This window comes from Schistocerca nitens, chromosome 1 (assembly GCF_023898315.1).
Source record: "Schistocerca nitens isolate TAMUIC-IGC-003100 chromosome 1, iqSchNite1.1, whole genome shotgun sequence".
Lineage (NCBI taxonomy): Eukaryota > Metazoa > Arthropoda > Insecta > Orthoptera > Acrididae > Schistocerca > Schistocerca nitens.
Genome location: NC_064614.1, coordinates 383174449 through 383197303, shown reverse-complemented (window position 1 = coordinate 383197303; position 22855 = coordinate 383174449). Strand labels below are relative to the sequence as shown.

General features: G+C 40.9%; 1 protein-coding gene across 1 annotated transcript in view; it reads right to left on the bottom strand.

Moving 5' to 3' along the window:
- Positions 1-10449, bottom strand: part of LOC126249059 (venom carboxylesterase-6-like) — a 216619-nt gene extending 206170 nt beyond the window's left edge. The window contains exon 1 of the mRNA XM_049950704.1: positions 10213-10449. Coding sequence (XP_049806661.1) covers positions 10213-10431 — 219 coding nt within the window. The 5' untranslated portion in view covers positions 10432-10449. The remainder of the gene's footprint in view (positions 1-10212) is intronic.
- Between the last annotated feature and the right edge of the window lie 12406 nt (positions 10450-22855).

Sequence of the window (22855 nt, the reverse complement as noted above, 5' to 3'; positions counted from 1 at the left end):
CGGATTGTTTGAGTGAAGAAATGTGTGATGAAGAGAGGAGAAGACTGGGACAGAGTGGGGGAAGAAACGAGGTGAGAGGACAGATAAAGATGGTGAGAACTGTGTTCTAAACAGAGGCTAGAAAATGTAGACGATGGTGATGATGACTTGATTCCATCAAAATTTAAACAACAGTGTGCTGTGCAAATATTTTCGTAAAAAACATTACAGAGAGAAAAAATGATGTATATGGCACAAAACATACAGTCATCTACAAATGAATGAAAAAGTATTCATCTGGCAAATAAATAAACACAGTCTATTACGTAAATTACTTGTGTTATGAGGGGACTTCATAAAGCAAGTTACACTTTTTATGGCAGGCCAAGTAGCTTTAACTGAATTCTGTACTACGCTTCAAACTGACACCGGTACATGACGCTGTTGCCATTCGAGAACCGCTGTAAGAACGTCCACATCGTTGGAAAATCTCTTTTCTCTAGATGTTCTTGCAGCTTTCTGAAAAGATGGACACTGCATGGTGCAAGCTTTGGGCTGTACGACGGATGCATCCAAATCTCCTGTCGAAAATATTGAAGAAAACTCGCATTTGTGTGCTTTTGGGGATGTTGTATTGTGTTGTAGGAGAATAGTTTCTTTGCTTAATTTTCTATGCCTCTTGTGCCTTATGGCGACGTCATTGTTGCACAGTGCTCTTTGTCATAAACTCAGCTCCTTCACAGTAGAAGAAATGGTGTTCATGACGTTCTCCGGCGATGGCGCAACTTTGCATTTTTTCTGCAGAGATGAGGAGGTGTGCCTCCATTCGACAGACGCTCTCATCGTTGCTGGTGAGAACTGATGGACCCATGTCTCATCTTCCTTAATGATTCGGCTTAGGAAATCATTGCCTTCCACAGAGAAACCCTTGAAGACAATCCAGAACCGCCATAAACCTTGCGCCTTTGTGTGCAGGTGACAGCGATCACGGAACCAAACTTGAGTACAATTTCCGGTACTCCATACGACCGTGGACAATGGAATGAGCAAAAAATGTGTTCCAATGTGTGTGAAATCTTATGGGACTTAACTGCTAAGGTCATCAGTCCCTAAGCTTACACACTACTTAACCTAAATTATCCTAAGGACAAACACACACACACCCATGCCCGAGGGAGGACTCGAACCTCCGCCGGGACCAGCCGCACAGTCCATGACTGCCGCGCCGTAGACCGCTCGGCTAATACCGCGCGGCGATGGAATGAGCACTGCCTCTTGAGAAGTGCGTCTGCTACATAACGTGCGCAATAGTTACACTGCAATTGCTGTGAATCACTTCCTAGATTGCCTAGGAATTGTCATGTGTGGTCGATGTTGGTGGCCTTCCTCCGCAGTCAGCGTCACCCAAGTCTGTGCGGCCTTGGTCAGATTTTCACTACGGCTGGACGTGACATTGTATGCGGATCATATTTCGCCTTAATTTCACGGTGAGTGTGTGCAGTTTAGAAGTTTTGCCCACAAGATCGTACTGTCCCGCGTACTTTAACTTTGGAGTACGTTTCCAGTTGTCACACCGTTACTCGCACACTGTGATGCACCTGTTACGGTCATAATGGCGTCACGCGTGACATTACTAGCGTGCAGTAAGACTCACCCTTATCCGCACCGCAGCAGAGCTGTCTGTAATAGAAACCTGGCACATGCACCACTCCCACTGAGTAATGGTCTTGCCGTGGGACGTCATGTATAAATTAATTTCTGAAGTCCCAATATATTTCATAATATGAAACGTTAACATTACGCACCAGTCTCTTCCCCTCCTCCCCCCCCCCCCCCCCCTCCCTTGACCATGGCTCTCTCTCTCTCTCTCTCTCTCTCTCTCTCTCTCTCTCTCTCTCTTTCTCTGTCTCCTCTCACTTCCTTATCTGTCTAGCAATGCGTATTTGTATACGTCAATAAGCTTTTACATTAAAAATGAGGATTCTATTTATCTCCTCAAAAAGTGACAACATGGAATGGGATCAGTACCATGGCGATGAATTTTGGAGTAAATATTTTATGTTTCCGTAGCTGTAATGTTGTTCGTCTTCGAGGAAAATTATTATTATCATTACATATGGACTAAAGGTCTGACTTGGTTACTTAAATGTAAATTCGATTTGCACCAACGATATGCCATAAGCGCATGACTGATAAAACTCGGTATTTATTGATATTATGCTTCTAAAGATACAGGCTCCAACTTGGTAACAACTCCAATTTTTTATGAGTTCTCTTACATTGTAGGAACTAATGCGACGGAATATGCAGTACTCTGTTAGCTATCGAAAGTTTCCGCATTTATGTACGTGTGTACAAGAGCGATTGATGCAGCGACTCCAATGCAGCAGCCGAATCATGATGTCACAGCATGTGCGCTGAGGTTTTGTTTGTTAGTTGCCGTTGGTTGAATCAAAGCTACTGCTTGACTAAAAGCTTCTGACTCTTCCCGACTGAGGACTGTATCGAGAAGCGAGGCTGGAAGAAGTAAGCGAATAAGGTACAATAGATGTAACTTCGTCTCCCCTCCAACCAGTACTTTTCACGCTCACGATTTTCGGTCGGTACGATAGGCTGCATAAATTAAAAAGAAAAAAAGGAGGTTGGTAGTCGTTGTGCCTGTAGAAGCTATACTCGCTTCCAATAAGCTGAACCCTCTTGTAAACAGACGTATAATCTCTTCCACAAAATTTCGGGCGAACTGCCGGATGTTTGTAACTTCCTGCCACAATATTTCGGCACAGAGTCTTATGGCCATCTTCAGGTGATACTGGCGAAAACGCACTGAGCTCTGGTATTTAAGGCCCCGCCGGCACATGCGTGGTGGATTCACTTGGCGTTGCGCATGCGCTACTTAGCGCGTTCGATTCTGCTGCGCCGCGCGCCCCCCATGGTGAAACCGCGCCGCATCGGTATCAGTTCCATTTTCTTTCCGCGGTTGCATCTCAGGACTACGCTGGCTTTGGGGGTCACGAAGTTTTTCAACAATGGGATTCCATGCCGAATTCAATTGAAATCCGCCGTCTCGATTAATAAGAGACTCACTGTCAGACAGTCGTGTTTCCACGGATTCATTAATAACAGAAATCCAAAAGTTAGACGTATGGGCCACAGTTTTGATCTCACTGTAATTCATTACATGACCAGTGGAAATACAGTGTTCGGCGATGGCAGATTTACAAGGCTGAAGGAGGAGAGTATGCCGCTGATGTGCTGCAGTGCGATCCTGCACAGTACGCGTCGTTTGCTCTACATTAGATTTACCGCATATGTTGACGACACTTTCATAGTGTGGCCTCATGGTTTGGATCGTATGCGAGAGTTCCTATAACATCTGAACTCCATACATGAAAGTATAAAATTTGCTGTGGAGTTGGAGAAGGAGGGATGCCTGCCGTTTTTAGACGTGTTGGTGCAACGTAAGAGCGATGGCACACTTGGTCATTCAGTATATAGAAAGCCTACACACATAGACCTTTACTTGCAACCCGCTAGTTGCCACCATCCGGCACAAACGATGGGTGTTTTGAAGACCTTGATTCACCGAGCCCACATCGTCTCTGACACCGATAGTTTGCAAACGGAACTATAGAACCTGCAGACTGTGTTTCTGAAGAATGGGTATTCGTCCCAGAAAGTGGAGAGAGCGCTGCAGGCCTGTAAGCGACAGAGCAAAGAAGTAGAACAGGCCTTTAGAACGACTGCCTATTTACCATATATTGGTAATATCTCAGCGCAAATAGGCAGAATACTAAGAAAATATAAAGTAAAAGCAATCTTTCGCCTTACTGCAAAAATTTCATCGCTGTTGGGATCTGTCAAAGATGACCTAGAGTTGCACAAGGCAGATGTTTACAGGATTCCGTGCGAATGCGGCAAATCTTACATAGAACAAACGACGCGTACTGTGCAGGATCGCACTGCAGAACATCAGCGGCATACTCGCTTCCTTCAGGCTTGTAAATCTGCCATTGCCTAACACTGTATTGCCACTGGTCATGTAATGAATTACAGTGAGATCAAAACTGTGGCCCAAACGTCTAACTTTTGGAATTCTATTATTAATGAATCCGTGGAAATACGACTGTCTGACAGTGAGTCTCTTATTAATCGAGACGGCGGATTTCAATTGAATTAGGCATGGAATCCAATCGTTGAAAAACTTCGTGACCTCCGTAGCCAGCGTAGTCTTGAGATGGAACCGCGGGAAGGCAATCGAATTGATGCCGATGCGGCGAGCTTTCACCACGGAGGGCGCGCGGCGCAGTAGAATCGAACGCGCTCAAGTAGCGCACGCGCAACGCCAAGTGAATCCACCACGCATGTGCCAGCGAGGCATTAAATACCAGAGCTCAGTGCGTTTTCTCCAGTATCACCTGACGATGGCCAGAAGACTCTGTGCCGAAATATTGTGGCAGCAAGTTACAAACAACCGGCAGTTCGCCCGAAATTTTGTGGAGCAATGTGTACGCCGGGAAAGTTTTACATCGGACGCATTGTTCACGCACCTAGTGCCGGTAGACGTTTGGAAGTAGGCCTCGCTTAAGTAGCCGACATTTGTTGTTGTTCTAGTGTGAACGGAACTCTGACGCTTGCTAAAGCATCAAAAGCCTAAAGTCTTTACTAAGCTCTGTGATAAACATTTAACCCGTGTAGTTCTTGTAACAAACTTTACTAGACATTCGGTTTTGCTGTGATTTATTGTTATTAAACCTAATTACAACAGCTTTGGTTGTTCTACCGGGGGACACAATCACCTAGGTACGGTTCTCTTGTCCTTTCTTGCACCAGCAAGGGTGTAATACCGCCACTGCTAGCTGGTTCGGAGACGTACAGCGATTGTGGCCACTGTAGCTGCGCCAGGTGCCCGCTGCTGGTGTACTTTTGCCCGTGTGCCGCTCTGCCTCGCGTCGTCCGACCTGCCTGAGCTACACAGCGCTACTCTATGCCCATATAAATCTACGTCTACATCTACGTGATTACTCTGATATTCACAATAAAGTGCCTGGCAGAGGGTTCAATGAACCACCTTCAAGCTGTCTCTCTACCGTTCCACTCTCGAACGGCACACCGGAAAAACGAGCTCTTAAATTTTTCTGTGCGAGCCCTGATTTCTCGTATTTTATCGTGATGATCGTTTCTCCCTATATAGGTGGGTGCCAACAGAATGTTTTCGCAATCGGAGGAAAAAACTGGTGATTGAAATTTCATGAGAAGATCCCGTCGCAACGCAAAACGCATTTGTTTTAATGATTGCCACTCCAATTCACGTATCATGTCTGTGACACTATTTCCCCTATTTCGCGATAATACAAAACGAGCTGCCCTTCTTTGTACTTTTTCGATGTCATCCGTCAGTCCCAGCTGATGCGGATCCGACACCGCACACCAATACTCCAAAATAGGGTTGTCAAGCGTGGTGTAAGCCGTCTCTTTAGTAGACCTGTTGCATCTTCTAACTGTTCTGTCAATGGATCGCAGTCTTTCATCTGCTCTACTCACTGTATTATCTATGTGATCGCTCCAATTTAGGTTATTTGTAATTGTAATCCCTAAGTAACTAGTTGAATTTACAGTCTTCAGATTTGTGGGACTTATCGCGTAATCGAAATTTAGCTGACTTCTTTTAGTACTTCACACTCTTCCTTAATCAGGGTCAATTGCAACTTTTCGCACCAGACAGATATCTTATCTAAATCATTTTGCAAGTCGTTTTGATTATCTGATGACTTTACAAGACAGTAAATGACAGCATCATCTGGCGTTCGATACAGTTCCCCACACTCGTTTAATGAACAAAGTAAGAGCATATGGACTATCAGACCAATTGTGTGATTGGATTGAAGAGTTCCTAGATAACAGAACGCAGCATGTCATGCTCAAAGGAGAGAAGTCTTCCGAAGTAAGAGTGATTTCAGCTGTGCCGCAGGGGAGTGTCGTAGGACCGTTGCTATTCACAATATACATAAATGACCTTGTGGATAACATCGGAAGTTCACTGAGGCTTTTTTCGGATGATGCAGTGGTATATCGAGAGGTTGTAACAATGGAAAATTGTACTGAAATGCAGAAGGATCTGCAACGAATTGACGCATGGTGCAGGGAATGGAACTGAATCTCAATGTAGACAAGTGTAATGTGCTGCGAATACATAGAAAGAAAGATCCTTTATCATTTGGCTACAGTATTGCAGGTCAGCAACTGGAAGCAGTTACTTCCATAAATTATCTGGGATTAGGCATTAGGAGTGATTTAAAATGGAATGATCATATAAAGTTGATCGTCGGCAAAGCAGATGCCAGACTGAGATTCATTGGCAGAATCCTAAGGAAATGCAATCCGAAAACAAAGGAAGTAGGATACAGTACACTTGTTCACCCACTGCTTGAATATTGCTCACCAGTGTGGGATCCGTACCAGATAGGGTTGATAGAAGAGATAGAGAAGATCCAACGGAGAGCAGCGCGCTTCGTTACAGGATCATTTAGTAATCGCGAAAGCGTTACGGAGATGATAGATAAACTCCAGTGGAAGACTTTGCAGGAGAGACGCTCAGTAGTTCGGTACGGGCTATTGTTGAAGTTTCGAGAACATACCTTCACCGAGGAGTCAAGCAATATACTGCTCCCTCCTACGTATATCTCGCGAAGAGTCCGTGAGGATAAAATCAGAAAGATTAGAGCCCACACAGAGGCATACCGACATTCTTTCTTTCCACGAACAATACGAGACTGGAATAGAAGGGAGAACCGATAGAGGTACTTAAAGTACCCTCCGCCACACCCCGTCAGGTGGCCTGCGGAGTATGGATGTAGATGTAGATGTAGAAACAATCAAAGACGGTTACTCAGATTGTCTCCTATGTCGTTAATACAGACCAGGAACAATAGAGGGCCTATAGCTCTTCCTTGGGGAACGCCGGATATTACTTCTGTTTTACTCGATGACTTTCCGTCTATTAATACGAACTCTGACCTTTCTGACAGGAAATCACGAATCCAGTCGCACAACTGAGGCTATACTCCGTAGGCACGCAGTTTGGTTAAAAGACGCTTGTGAGGAACGGTGTCGAAAGCCTTCTGGATCTAAAAATATGTAATCAATTTGACATCCCCTATCGATAGCACTTACTACTTTATGAGTATAAAGAACTAGTTGTGTTTCACAAGAACGATATTTTCTGAATCCGTGCTGACTATGTGTCAATAAATCGTTTTCTTAGAGGTACTTCATAATGTTCGAATACAGTATATGTTCCAAAACGCTACTGCAAATCGACGTTAGTGGTATAGGCCTGTAATTCAACGGATTACTCCTACTTCTCTTTTTGGGTATTGGTATGACATGAGCAATTTTCCACTCTTTGACTCAAAATGGCTCTGAGCACTATGCGACTTAACTTCTGAGGAGTGATTTAAAATGGAATGATCATATAAAGTTGATCGTCGGCAAAGCAGATGCCAGACTGAGATTCATTGGCAGAATCCTAAGGAAATGCAACCCGAAAACAAAGGAAGTAGGATACAGTACACTTGTTCACCCACACTAAGGACATCACACACATCCATGCCCGAGGCAGGTGGTGGTGGTGGTTAGTGTTTAACGTCCCGTCGACAACGAGGTCATTAGAGACGGAGCGCAAGCTCGGGTTAGGGAAGGATTGGGAAGGAAATCGGCCGTGCCCTTTCAAAGGAACCATCCCGGCATTTGCCTGAAACGATTTAGGGAAATCACGGAAAACCTAAATCAGGATGGCCGGAGACGGGATTGAACCGTCGTCCCCCGAGGCAGGATTCGAACCTGCGACCGTAGCGGTCGCTCGGCTCCAGACTGTAGCGCCTAGACCCGCGCGGCCACTCCGGCCGGCTCCAGTCTTTAGGTACGGATCTTTCTGTGAGCGAGTGGTTGTATATAATTGCTAAATATGGAGCTATTTTGTCAGCATACTCTGAGAGGAACCTGAGTGGTATGCAATCTGGACAGGAGGCCTTGCTTTATTAAGTGATTTATGCTGCTTCGTTACTCCGAGCATATCTACTTCTATGTTTCTCATCTTGGCAGTTGTTCTTGATTGGAATTCAGGAATATTTACTTCGTCTTCTTTGGTGAAGGAGTGGTGGTGGTGGTTAGTGTTTAACGTCCCGTCGACAACGAGGTCATTAGAGACGGAACGCAAGCTCGGGTTAGGGAAGGATTGGGAAGGAAATCGGCCGTGCCCTTTCAAAGGAACCATCCCGGCATTTGCCTGAAACGATTTAGGGAAATCACGGAAAACCTAAATCAGGATGGCCGGAGACGGGATTGAACCGTCGTCCTCCCGAATGCGACTCCAGTGTCCACTCCACTCCACTGCGTCACCTCGCTCGGTGGTGAAGGAGTTTCAGAAAACCGTGTTTAATAACTCTGCTCTAGTAGCACTGTCACTAGTGACTTCACCGTTGTTATCGCGCAGTGAAGGTATTGATTGCGTCTTGCCGCTGGTGTGCTTTATGTATGACTAGAATCTCTTTGGGTTTTCTGCCAGATTTCGAGACAGAATTTCGTTGTGGAAATTATTAAAAGCATCTCGCACTGAAGTACGCGCCATATTTCGAACTTCTGTAACACTTTGCCTATCTAGGGGATTTTGCGTTCTTTTAAATTTGACATGCTTTTTTCATTGCTTGTGCAACAACGATCTGACCCGCTTTGTGTACCATGGGGGATCAGTACCATCACAAATTAATTTATGTGGTATATATCTCTCAATTGCTGTCGTTACTATCTCTTTGAAAACATTCCACAACTTTTCTACACTTACATGATCAGATAGGAAGGAGTGAAGACTGTCTGTTAAAAAGGCGTTAAGAGCATTTGTATCAGCTTCTTAAAATAGATATACTTTGCGTTTCTTTTTGATGGTTATAGGTGTTACGGTATTCAGCCTAGCAGCAACTGCCTTGTAGTCGCTAATCCCTGTATTCGTCACAATACTCACTATTTGTCTCACTAATTGTCCAGGATTATTTGTTGCTAAAAGGTCAAGTATGCTTCGAGTGGGCTCATGAACTAATTGTTCAAAATAATTTTCTGAGAAAGCATTCAGTACAATTTCGGATGACGTTTTATGCCTGCCGCCGGCTTTAAAGTATAATTTTTCCAGCATATTGAGGGTAGATTAAAGTCACCACCGACTATAATTGTATGAGCGGGGTACTTATTTGAAATGAGACTCAAGTTTTCTTTGAACTGTTCAGCAACTATATCTCCTGAGTCGGAGGGTCGGTAAAACGATCCAATTAATAGTTTAGTCCGATTGTCAGGTATAACCTCTTCCCATACTATTTCACACGAACTATCTACTTCAATTTCGCTACAAGGCAAACTACCTCTGCAAGCAATAAATATTACACCACCAACTGTATTAAATCTATCCTTTCCGAACACTGTTAGATCGTTTGAAAAAATTTCGGATGAACTTATTTCCGGCTTTAGCCAGCTCTCTGTACCTACAACTATTTGAACTTCAGTGCTTTCTATTAGGGCTTGGAGCTCTGGTTCTTTCCCAACACAGCTACGACAATTTACAACTACAATACCAATCGTTTCTACAACTACCTTACTGTGTTTTACCTGCCAAGTTTTAGACGAACGCCCCTTCTGTGGTTCCCTGAGACCTTCTAACCCAAAAAAGCGCCCAGTCCCTTCCACACAGCCCCCGCTACCCGTGTAGCCGCCTCCTGTGTGTAGTGGACTTCTGACCTATTAAGCGGAACCCGGAAACGCACCACCCGATGGCTCAAGACAAGGAATCTGCAACCTACGCGGTCACATAACCGCCTGAGCCTCTGATTCAGACCCTCCACTCGACTCTGCACCAAAGGACCACAGTCGGTTCTATCGACGATGCTGCAGATGGTGAGTCCGTCTTAATCTCGGAAGCAAGACTGGCAGTCTTTACCATTTCCGCTAGCCGCCCGAAACCAGACAGAATCTGCTCCGATCCAAAGCGACACACGTCATTGGTACCGACATGAGCCACCACCTGCAGTTGGTTGCACCCTGCATCCGGAAGCACCGTTTCCACATCGGAAATGACTTCCCCCTCCCCCCGGAATGCGAACGGAGTGCAGACTGGCTTTCTTCCCGCCTCACTCTCGCCGCTGCCGCTACTTATAGTGCTACAAAAATAGTGCCGGAAAGGGACTAGAATACCTGGAAGCGTAGCTTGCCGACGGGAGGGCGGGCGTAGGGTACGCCTCGGAAGGCGAAGAAGGGACGGCCAGAGGATGATCGCAAGGTGACGCCGCGTAGAGCGCCCTGTTCAACCTGCACCACGGGCCGCGCCGAGGAAGCGGCCGCAGCCTTCAGCAGCGGCAGCAGCAGCAGCAGCAGCAACACGGAAAGGCAGCAGCGCGACATGGCGGGCGACATAGCAGAACTGTGGACGTGCGCGTCTGCTGCCAGCCGCCACAGGCTAGGAAGGGCGGGGAGGGGAGGGGGCAGCTGGCAAGGACGCGCTCACCTTGCCCTGTTGGACCAGGCGCCGCGCCATTGCTCAGGCAGATGTAAAGCGGCGTGACAGCCGGGCTGCAAGGCCGGTATTACACTGTCAAATTTCTTTGTCAAAGATTTGATCCAAGATGTAATCAAATATTCCGTTAAATATATTTGACGAAGATCTTTGACGTAGCGCTAGAAGGGTATTACACTGTCATATTTTTCGTCTTAAGTTCAAGATGGCTGACAACAACAACTTGTTATTAACCGCAGCAGTTGCATGTACCACAATTGCACTGTGTGCACATGCGGAAAAGAAGCGGGGGAAAAAAAGGAAACATACCTGGGTGAAGCCGTGGGTTTTACGACAACACGATAAAAGCATTCAACAAAACTTGTTACGTGAGCTTATAGTGGCGGACGTCAAGTCGTACATCAATTACTTAAGAATGGATGAGCATACTTTTCTGTATATGCTCAATGAAGTGTATCCTCATATCACAAAGAACAATATTCACTTAAGAACGGCTACATCTGCAGAAGACAGGCTCACTGTAACACATTACAGGAGAGGGTTAGGTTAGGTTAGGTCAGGTCTCCAATCTTTGTAATCTATTTTTGTATTCAGCGTGCCTCACGTTGTAAAGCGCCTCATCAGCTTCATACATCTCTATTAATTTTGTAGTTGTCGGCACACACCAATTGTTTTTACCGGCAATGTTTATAAAAACACTACAGACGACAGAATGCAGCGATGCTAGCGCTCCATGTGGTAACATGTCACATTGCAGTGAACGGAAGACAAGCGACTTCTTTGATCAAATCTGCAGCGAGGCACTAGATTTGATCAAATATTGGACGACATTTGACAAAGTTCCCTATTACACTATCAAATATCTTTGACAAAGATATTGGACAAAGATTTTTGACAAAGAAATTTGATAGTGTAATAGTGTAATTTGATAGTGTAATGCGTCGTATACGAGCATAAACCCCCGCCCCCCCTCCGCCACCTTTCTGACATGTGACTAAACGCAACTGTTCGTGAAAGGTGCACGCCACGTGCCTGCGTCCAAATCAACCACCTACACTGTTGTGCTTGATGTCAGTCAATGAACAACTGATTGAGTCGAGTATGAATTTCTAAAATCTTGAGTAGGCTACAAGTAAACACATGATCCTTTAAACAATCGAATTCCCGTGTATGAACCACCTAAAATCGTCTGATTGCTTCACAGATGTGTTAATGCGATAAGTATACTGACCAAAAAAAATCGCGACACTAAGAAAGATTTGTGCAATATAAACAAAAGTTGATAGGCGTGTTTCTACATCTCAAAGATGATACGAGGGTAACCCCAAAAGTAAGGTGTCCTATTTTTTTTTATAAGTACATAGACCCGTTTATTTATACAACGGTTTACATCAGTTTACAGCTTGAACATTTAGCTATTTTTCGACATAATCACCATTGCTGTCGATGCATTTTTGTAGACGCTATGGCAGTTTTTGTATGCCCAAGACCATACCAGATCGCCGCCATGCTGTTCTTTCACCTCGTCGTCGAAGCTGAATCGCTGGGACCACAATTAACTCTGACAGGTACTGTGAGACTCTGAAAAAACTCAAACGGGCAATTCAGTTCCGGAGAAGAGGAATGTTGAGCAAGGGCGTACACATTCTACATGACAACGCTCGCCCACACATCGCTCGGCAAACCGTTGCTCTCCTGCAACAGTTTTTGAGGAACATAATCACCCACCCACCCTACAGTCCTGACTTGGCGCCCAGTGACTATCGCCTGTTCCCTAGATTAAAAGAACATTTGGCCGGAAAGCAATTCAGCTCCGACGACGAGGTGAAAGAAGAGGTTCATAACTTTCTGAACAGCATGGCGGCGAGCTGGTATGACATGGACATGCAAAAACTGCCACAGCGTGATAAAAATGCATCGACAGAAACGGTGACTATGTCGAAAAATAGCTAAATGTTCAAGCTGTAAACTGATGTAAGCCATTGTAAAAAGCCGCGTTGTAAGGTGTATGCTTCGCCGGCGATGGGCGAGGCATGACAGAATCTCTGACCAGAGAGTAGTTTATTGTTAGTTGTTGCTTGTCTAGTCTGCGCGAGTCAACAGTAGAAGTCAGTCTGCGCTTGTCTGCGCGAGTCTGCAGTAGAAGTCAGTCTGCAGTAGTAGTCAGTCGGATACAGTAGTAGTCGGTCGACTTTAGTAGCGAGTGGACGGTAGTAGTCTGCGGGAGTCGGCATGCGTCGCCTGTGTGCTCTGGTCGCGACTCTGGTCAGGACTCTGGAGGATGAGTATTGTTGTAGAAGGTAAAGAAGCAGTCTTGCGCATATTTACTAATGTATGTTAATTGTAATTTAATTTGTTCAGAAAAAATGCCCCAATAATAATTTTTTATAAAGTAACTCTTTTAAAGAGAAGTATTCATTTCAATTTAAAGAATTTTTCCAATGCATTAACATTGCTTCCAAGAATATATATATATATATATATATATATATATATATATATTTGGATTCTTGGAAGCAATGTTAATGCATTGGAAAAATTCTTTAAATTGAAATGAATACTTTTCTTTAAAAGAGTTACTTTATAAAAAATTATATATATATATATATATATATATATATATATATATATATATATATATATATATAGGCCAGCATTGCACGAAGCTGTGTCGATAAATAAGAGCAGAAATAGTTGCAGTTTTTATTGAGGTAAGAATTTTTGCTTTTGTTATTCAGAATATAGGGCCGAAGGTCAGCGCTGCTGTCCTTATAAAATTTACCAGATATTATTATTTCTGTTAGGAGGTTACATTTCGTTCATGGTTCATTATTTAATTAATATTATTGTTGGTTTATGGTCAATTTTCATTCCTTAATTTTTGTGGGGAGGTTACGCTTGGCTCCATTTCCATTTAATTATTTGAATTTTTCTGCTGGGAGGTTACATTTGGCGACATCTGGCCAGGATCGTATTTCTTTGGGAATCTTCTGATAAGTAGTCATATATCTGCTCTTATTTACTTAAATGTAGTTTGCATCTGGCGCAACGCATTTTTACTAATTTGTCACTCTTTCTTTCACAGATCATCGGCAATTTTTTTTGCTCTTTGTTGTATTTGTGTTTGTTTCATTTTGCATTGTCTTTGTTTCATTTGTGAATAATTCTGATTTGTGTAAAAATGCCGCGAAAAACTGTTAACGGTACATCGCGATGTGTAATGAGTGAAATAGCCGATTCTAATAATTTGACCGATAGTACTTGCGACACGCAGTGTAATGATGACAATCCTCCATTTACAGACAATCAGTGCGTACCGACCACTAATAATGATTTTTATCCTAATGATGAACAAATGAATTCAATTGTGTCCTATGTTAATTTGACGACAATTGATGACGCGGGACGTTCTATTACAATGAACGCTGCCCAGCTTGACACACCCGGTTTGCAAAATTTACGTAATGAACAGACAAATTTTTTAACGAAAATGAACAGTTTAATCAGAGTACGACAGATTTATTTGATTCCGGTGTAGTGACTAACAGTGCACATCCAATTGGCAAACATTTTCAAGAATCACAGAATAACCAAATGGTTCCACAAAACGTGACAATTGCAGATACACCATCACACAGTACAGAAAATAGAGTCGCTAATTTTGGCTTGGATCAAATTATGGAAGTATTACTACAACTCGATAAAAAATACGACTATCAGAACAAACAAATTAATGAAAGTTTCAAACAGCAGAATGAAATGCTAGACAATCATTTCAAACAACTTAATGAAAGTTTCGACAACCATTTCAAACAACTTAATGAACTAATTAATGAAAGTTTCAAACTGACGAACGAAAAACATGACAACCTTAACGAACAGAACAAACAAGTTAGTGAACAGATTACAGCTGTTACCGTGCAACATCACGACACGAAAGAACAATCATGTGAAGAAAGTAAGGCTCATGCTAGGAACAGTAATGAAGAAATTACATCTGTTGCACAAGAACTAAATAATACACATGCAGCCACAACAGAATCAGTTAGAGATGAAATTAGTGCAGTCGCTGAACAATGTCCTAAAAACGCAACACAGTTACGCAACGAGTTTAATTTAAAGTCACCAGAACTTTCACACATTGTGGATACGGAAGTCAATAAGAAATGTGAACAACAGAACAACCAAATTGAGGAACGTATTAAAGTAACAGAAATGCAAAATGTTTTAGCCTCTAACACGGCACAGCATACGCCACATTCCGAACATTTCTCACGCTCGTACAGCCAGTATAACTTGGATGATTTACAGAGACTACGCGACTTAAAATCCGAAGTGACACAGACAAACAGATTCTTATGCAATCGTGAATCTGTTCACACATTCAGTGACGAGAACGTTGATTATAAGCAATTTGTATGTGCAAAAAAAAATCTAAGGTATTTGAAAATGACAGAGCACAGGTACACGCATTGAACTGGATACGTCGATTTATTTTTGTACTTTCATCGCCATTACCTGTAATGCAGAAATTAGAATTAGCATGGATACAGCAATTTATTGCCCGCATCTCGTTGTCGTGCGGTAGCGTTCTCGCTTCCCACGCCCGGGTTCGATTCCCGGCGGGGTCAGGGATTTTCTTTGCCTCGTGATGGCTGGGTGTTGTGTGCTGTCCTTAGGTTAGTTATGTTTAAGTAGTTCTAAGTTCTAGGGGACTGATGACCATAGATGTTAAGTCCCATAGTGCTCAGAGCCATTTTGAACAGCAATTTATTTTTTAATTTTCACTGGCATTGCCTGTAACGCAAAAGCTAAAATGTATTTGCAGCACGTAATAGACCTCAGGGGATTCATTACGCTTTAATGAGTATGTGCCGTAGCGTGCACAGGGCCCCGAGCCGTAGTAGTGCTGTTTCATCTTTAGTTTTCTGCACTGCTGCCCTCTCTTCTACTATTCTTTATATCTATCAAAACAGCTCTTTAACTATTGCTCTATCTAGGATTAAGAATGAGTCAAGAAAACCCGATATGACAAATTTTACCGAAAGTGACAGTTCTCTTTAGACACTCCCGAAATGACAACTGTCGCCGTAACATTAATAACAGATAAAATTATAATCATCAGTATGTGTAAAATTACCAGCAATAGGAACCACATTTTTAGTAATAATAGAGGTTTTTCTTCGCAATAGCAACAAAACCAGCCGGTTAGCATACCTAACCAACAATGTAATGCACAAGATCAAACAAGCTTTAATGTTTCGCCGCGTACGCGTATAGCGTCGGCCACAACAAATAGTAACGCACAGCAACAAGGAAATCAGTACGTACAGAAAAAACACCATTTCAATTCCTATCGCAATGCACCGTATAGAAATGACTATCATGACAGACGTAAAAGTAATGAGCACAATTTTCAGTGTACATTTAATAACAGTAGGTCTTATCAGCAGCAAGAACATCAGCAACAACATATTATCTTGAATGAACCAGACAGTAGGTATCATCCAGAACGTAATACGTCAGGAAGAAATAATAGAACAGTACAAATAGTTGAAATGCCACAGCATCCTCCTGAAAATAATAACACGCCAGATAGAATTTGATTAAATACAGTACAGGTTACATATTCCAGTAAAGCAAGCAATAATTTTGACACGCAGAATCTTGTTCACGAGAATGTTATTTGAAACATGCTTTGTTTAATGCACCACTTTTATCGCACCCAGAGCTTACCAGAAATTTTTCCATTGCCACCGACAGTTCTAACACCGCTTTAGATGTACATATTTTTCAGGAAATTGAAGAAGATGGTTCTACAGTAATTAAAAACATCGCCTTTGCGAGTCGCATTCTGTCACCTGCTGAACGAAATTATTCTGTTACAGAGCTTGAAACATTAGGTGTTGTATGGGCTTTTACCAGATTTCGGAATTTTCTTTATGGAAGACATACAACCGTTTACACAGACCATAGAGCGATACAATTTTTACTTTCGGCTAAATTTACACACGACAGATTAAGTAGATGGAAACTTTATTTATAGGAATTTAATTTTACAATTGTTCACATTTCCGGCACACAAAATATTGTAGCAGACGCACTATCCCGTTCTCTCAGCAACAATCAGCAAGACATCGCAACCAACTTCTGCAAAGCAAATTTCAGCGTCATGTACATTCAACAAGTTGCATTTGAAAATTTCATTTCGTCGTCATTACAAGACATAGCACAAGAGCAGAATAAAGACAACGTATGGAAAGAGATTAAACACCATTGGCAAGATAAGAATAATTTTACCATTAGAAACCATTACACTGTACGCAATGACATTCTGTTTCGCCGCTCTCATCCTGACAGCAACAATGGTTATTATGCATTCCTGACGAATTTGTTAACAAATTAATCTGGTATACTCATTTAAGTTATGCACATTACGGAGCCAGAAAATGTTTTCTTATACTGAGACAGAACTGTTATTTTACCAACATGGAGAAACGTATTCGACGAGTTTTAGCGTCATGTAAAATCTGCCAGAAAGCTAAATCAGATACGACTTCACATATTCCTCCATTACATCCCATGGTACCTGTTAAATTGAGACATATGGCCGCTGTAGACATTTTTTGTCCGATTCCCAGAACTAATAGAGGTTTTTGTTACATCTTTGTTGCTGTCGAACTTACTTCAAAATTTGTTACCTTCACTCCGTTACGCAAAGCTACTGCTAAAACTGTTTTGAAAGCATTTGTAAAACATTTTCTATTTCATGTAGGGCATGTGTTGAAAGTAATTTCCGACAATGGACCACAGTTTCGATCTGCTATATGGACACGTATGTTACGAGCTACAAACATTTCTCCGATATATATATCCAGGTACCATGCTTCTTCGAACCCTTGTGAACGATTAATGAAAGAAATTGGTAAACTGTGTAGAATTTACTGCCATAAAAAAACATATTGATTGGGACACACACATACTCTCATTCCAAGATGTAATTAATTGCATACCGAATGAATCTACTATGCTATCTCCGTCTGTTATACTGAAAAATGTTGAACCACCTAACAAAATTAAAGAATTAGTAATATTTCCTACATCTCGTCGACTACGACACCATGAAATAATTGACATTGCGCTGAACAACATCAAACGTGCTGCAGAGCGCCGGAGAAGACAACAAAAACAGGTTTGTATACGCCGTGACCTTCACGTTGGACAGAAGATATTAGTACGTACACACTATTTATCCAACAAAATAAAAGGTAGGTGCAGTAAATTTGAACTTCTATACGCAGGTCCATATCGGATTCGCAGCATTCCTCACCCCAATGTAGTACACGTCGAAACTTAGAGAACCAGAAAAACCAAAGGGAACCACCACGTGTCGAACGTCAAACCTTTTATTGAATGAAAATACTTTATGATTTATCACACTGTAATGCCATTTCCTAATTTTTTATGACCGCTTATGCAATTATATTCACATGAACACCTACTGATGATTATCGTAATTTTTTCTTAGCAAGTGCCCGGCAAGGTAAGGTTAGAAGGTCGCTTTTCTTTTCGTTACACACCAGACCGTGCATATTTTTCCAGATGAGCTTACACATTTTATGACCACTTATGCAATTATATTTATGTGACTACTTACTGATGATTATCGCATTTTTTCTTGGCAAGTGCCCGGCAAGGTAAGGTTAGCAGGTCGCTTTTCTTGTCATTATACATTAGACAGTGCACATTTTCCAGATAAAATTACGTATCTTACGAATAATTATGCAATTCTATCTAGTGATATATTAATTTTATCAAATTTTCTCTCTATTAAAGTCTTCAATTCTCGCCTCTATTAACTACACAACATACAAGCTGTACACAAACAAGATCACATTTCTTGTCGTTATACACCCTAGACCGTGCATATTTTCCATTTTTATGTATGTATGATTGTTTTCCTGTTTTGTTTGTATGTACTATGAAATATTTAAGATATAACAAACACCAGTTGACTTTAACATTTTGCCTTATGATAGCTAAACATCGTGACTACTTTACTTTTTTTGCTGCTACATTGTGATACACTGTGTACATTTTTGCTTCTGAACACTGTCAATGTTTTTGACATATTACGTTTTCTGTCATGCTATGCTGTATGCTCAATTATGTTACTATAAACCAGTTTTTATCTAATGGGTATATGAATTAAATGCAAGACATTAATCTTTGTTCATCATTTTCAGAAAGAAATAACGTGTAAACGAAATAAATTGAACAGAAGTGGGAATTTCACTTTCGGAATGAACGAAAGAGGATGCAATACCTCGTGATGAATAGTAAATGGATCAGAATTAACAAGCATTAACAAGAATATACTATACACATCGTAGAATAGCAGTCTTAACTAATTTTTTCTTTCAGAATACGTGGCGATTGATGCAGGCTGTCAGACAGAACTACACATCTTAGTTTTAGTGATGAAATATGATAGAAATAAGGAATAGTTGTATAATGAATAATGAAGTGACTCTTTTGCAGATGATAATGAATGGTGATGAATAATGATGAAGAATATGCTACTATGGATAATGAAGTTTTTCTTTACAGGTGATGATAATAATGGAGTTATGGTGATATGGATAATGAAGTTTTTCTTTGCAGATGAAAATAATGATGAAGTTTATATATTTGCTGTTAGTTAAGAGATGCTATGTAGTTATTTAAGTATTTGTTGCAGTTCGTTTTGACAGTATGTCTTATATCGCATGGTATGATGACTGAAGGTTTTGGAAAGGACAGCTAGAGAACATATATATTTTTATACACATTTCACTACCTGTTAATTCGAAGTTCACTACTTTTCAGCATAATATGCGTTTCTTCTTTCCGTTTCATAATCCATTTTTGTATATTTTGCAGGAGAAATTATTCATGAAATTAATGTGGTATAAATAGTTGTTTATTAAACCTATGTCGTTTATGAATGTGATCACATATACTCTACTTGTTTCATAACGTTGCTACAGCTGACTCATGGCGAATGACGTTACACATCTTCATTTGCAGCAATAACTCAAAAGCAAACAAAGTAATTACCAGTCCCAAATAATGCTACTAGTTTAAGAGAGTTCTGAATAATACTGATCAGCTCTGAGTAGTATGTCACTTCAATAATGACTTCTGAATAATAAAAAAAATAATGCTTTGTAACTGGCCAATAAATGCCACTGTTTATTGTAATAAGATTACCTATGATGCCAATGATTACTATAATTAGATTAATTATGTTTAACTGCTATGTCAATAATTAACTCATTTTGAGTAATGACTTCTGAATAATACAAAAAACAATGCTTTGTAACTGGCCAAAGAATGCCATTGTTTATTGTAATAAGATTATCTATGATGCCAATGATTACTATAATTAAGTGAATTATGTTAATACTATGCCATTCATTAGCTTCTGTTTTGAATGATGACTTCTGATGGTTTGTAACTGGGCAATGAGTGCCAATAATTACTATATTCAGATAATTTTATGAACATTATTCTGTAATACTACATACATGGTACAGAAATGTTCAGTAACTGGGCGATGAGTGCCACCAATTACTCAAATCAGTTGTTAGACTAGTGTAATTCTCAATGAAGACTGCTATGTGACTTAATGTCCTTCACCTTCTGACCTAATTACCAGAAATTACTGCAATATCCAATTGTCCTGTCTATCCTCATGATCATGGAGCACTATATTTGGTTTTTGCACTAATTCTACGTTGGACTACTTTACAAGAACATGGTGTTGACACGACATGCTGTCCACCACCTTGAGCGATGGAGATGTTATTATGGTCGCACTGTTTGGTGTACCTAGTGTACTACCAAAATGATAGCATGGAATATTATTACGACATTTCAGTGTCTTGGCTACACTGATTAATACTTCAAGGAAAAGAGCTTCAGATTGTCTCACTTGGTGTTGTGCTTCTGTAGAAAGATATGGACTTTCAGTGCAGCTGCGTGCAACCTAAAGTGCTACAACCATGACGCAATCCTTCCCATTCCTTTCCTAATTCTTGTAAAATGATAAAGACATATACTGTGCGTGTGCACTTCCTTTCATTTGTTAATAAGATCAGTTGTCCTGAAAATACTAAAGACTTCTATAGTGCATGTGCACTTTATTTCACTCCTTGATATGTTTATTTGTTGTAAAAAAATGCTAGAGAGTTTTACAGTGCGTGTGCACTCTATACCATTTGTTAATATGATTTGTACTCATTACGTATACATTTTGTGATTCCCAGATATGTTCTGTATTAGAGTGCGTGTGCACTTTCGTCATTTTGTTAACATAATTTGTATTCATTGCTTATACATTTTGTGATTTGCTGATATGTTCTGAACTACAGTGCATGTGCACTTTTGCCATTTGTTAATATGTTTTGTACTCATTGTGTATACATTTTGTGATTCCCAGATATGTTCTGAACTTCAGTGCGTGTGTACTTTTGTTATTTGTCAATATGATTTGTACTCATTATGTTTATTTGTTGTAAAAATATTAGAGAGTTTTACCGTGCGTGTGCACTTTCGTCATTTTGTTAACATGATTGGTATTCATTGCTTATACATTTTGTGATTTGCTGATATGTTCTGAACTACAGTGCGTGTGCACTTTTGTCATTTCTCAATATGATTTGTACTCGTTGCCTATACATTTGTGATTTCCTGATATGTTGACTACCACAGTGCGTGTGCACTTTCGCCATTTGTTAATATGTTTTGTACTCATTGTGTATACATTTTGCCATTGCTTGATATGTCTGTACTCAGTGCTTGTGCACTATATTTTATTTCATGTTCTGCACTTATATATCTGTAAATATTCTGTGATTGTAAAGTTAATTAATTAAGAAAAATTTGTTGCTCATGGCAAGTACAATTGACTCACCATCGCTGCCACATTTTTGCCCCCCCCCCCCCCCCCCCAGTGGAGGGTTATGTAAGGTGTATGCTTCGCCGGCGATGGGCGAGGCATGACAGAATCTCTGACCAGAGAGTAGTTTATTGTTAGTTGTTGCTTGTCTAGTCTGCGCGAGTCGACAGTAGAAGTCAGTCTGCGCGAGTCTGCAGTAGAAGTCAGTCTGCAGTAGTAGTCAGTCGGATACAGTAGTAGTCGGTCGGCTTTAATAGGGAGTGGACGGTAGTAGTCTGTGGGAGTCGGCATGCGTCGCCTGTGTGCTCTGGTCGCGACTCCGGTCAGGACTCTGGAGGATGAGTATTGTTGTAGAAGGTAAAGAAGCAGTCTTGCGCATATTTAATAATGTATGTTAATTGTAATTTAATTTGTTCAGAAAAAATGCCCCAATAATAATATTTTATAAAGTAACTCTTTTAAAGAAAAGTATTCATTTCAATTTAAAGAATTTTTCCAATGCATTATCATTGCTTCCAAGAATCCAAATATATATATATATATAACTGCAACTATTTCTGCTCTTATTTATCGACACAGCTTCGTGCAATCCTGGCCTATATATATATATATATATATATATATATATATATATATATATATATATATATATATATATATATATATATATATATATATATGCCAGGATTGCACGAAGCTGTGTCGATAAATAAGAGCAGAAATAGTTGCAGTTTTTATTGAGGTAAGAATTTTTGCTTTTGTTATTCAGAATATAGGGCCGAAGGTCAGCGCTGCTGTCCTTATAAAATTTACCAGATATTATTTCTGTTAGGAGATTACATTTCGCTCATGGTTCATTATTTAATTAATATTATTGTTGGTTTATGGTCAATTTTCATTCCTTAATTTTTGTGGGGAGGTTACGCTTGGCTCCATTTCCATTTGTATTTAACAAAATTTCGTGTGGAGAGTTTACAGCGTGGGATTAGCCGAGCGGTCTAAGGCGTTGCAGTCATGGACTGTGCGGCTGGTCCCGGCGGAGGTTCGAGTCCTCCCTCGGGCATGGGTGTGTGTGTTTGTCCTTAGGATAATTTAGGTTACGTAGTGTGTAAGCTTAGGGACTGATGACCTTAGCAGTTCAGTCCCATAAAATTTCACACACATTTGAACACATTGTAGAAATAAACAGATCTACGCACTTATAAAAAAATAGGAGTCCTTACTTTCGGGATTACCCTCGTACCTATTCAAATTTCACGTCAGTCGCATGAGAGTGACGTTAGCAGCTACAGTACGAGGATGCAACTCAGATATGCCTTAAATACGAGCTGTAACGGTCGTGAACGTCGCGTTTAAGATTGCACGTGGTGATTTGATGTTAG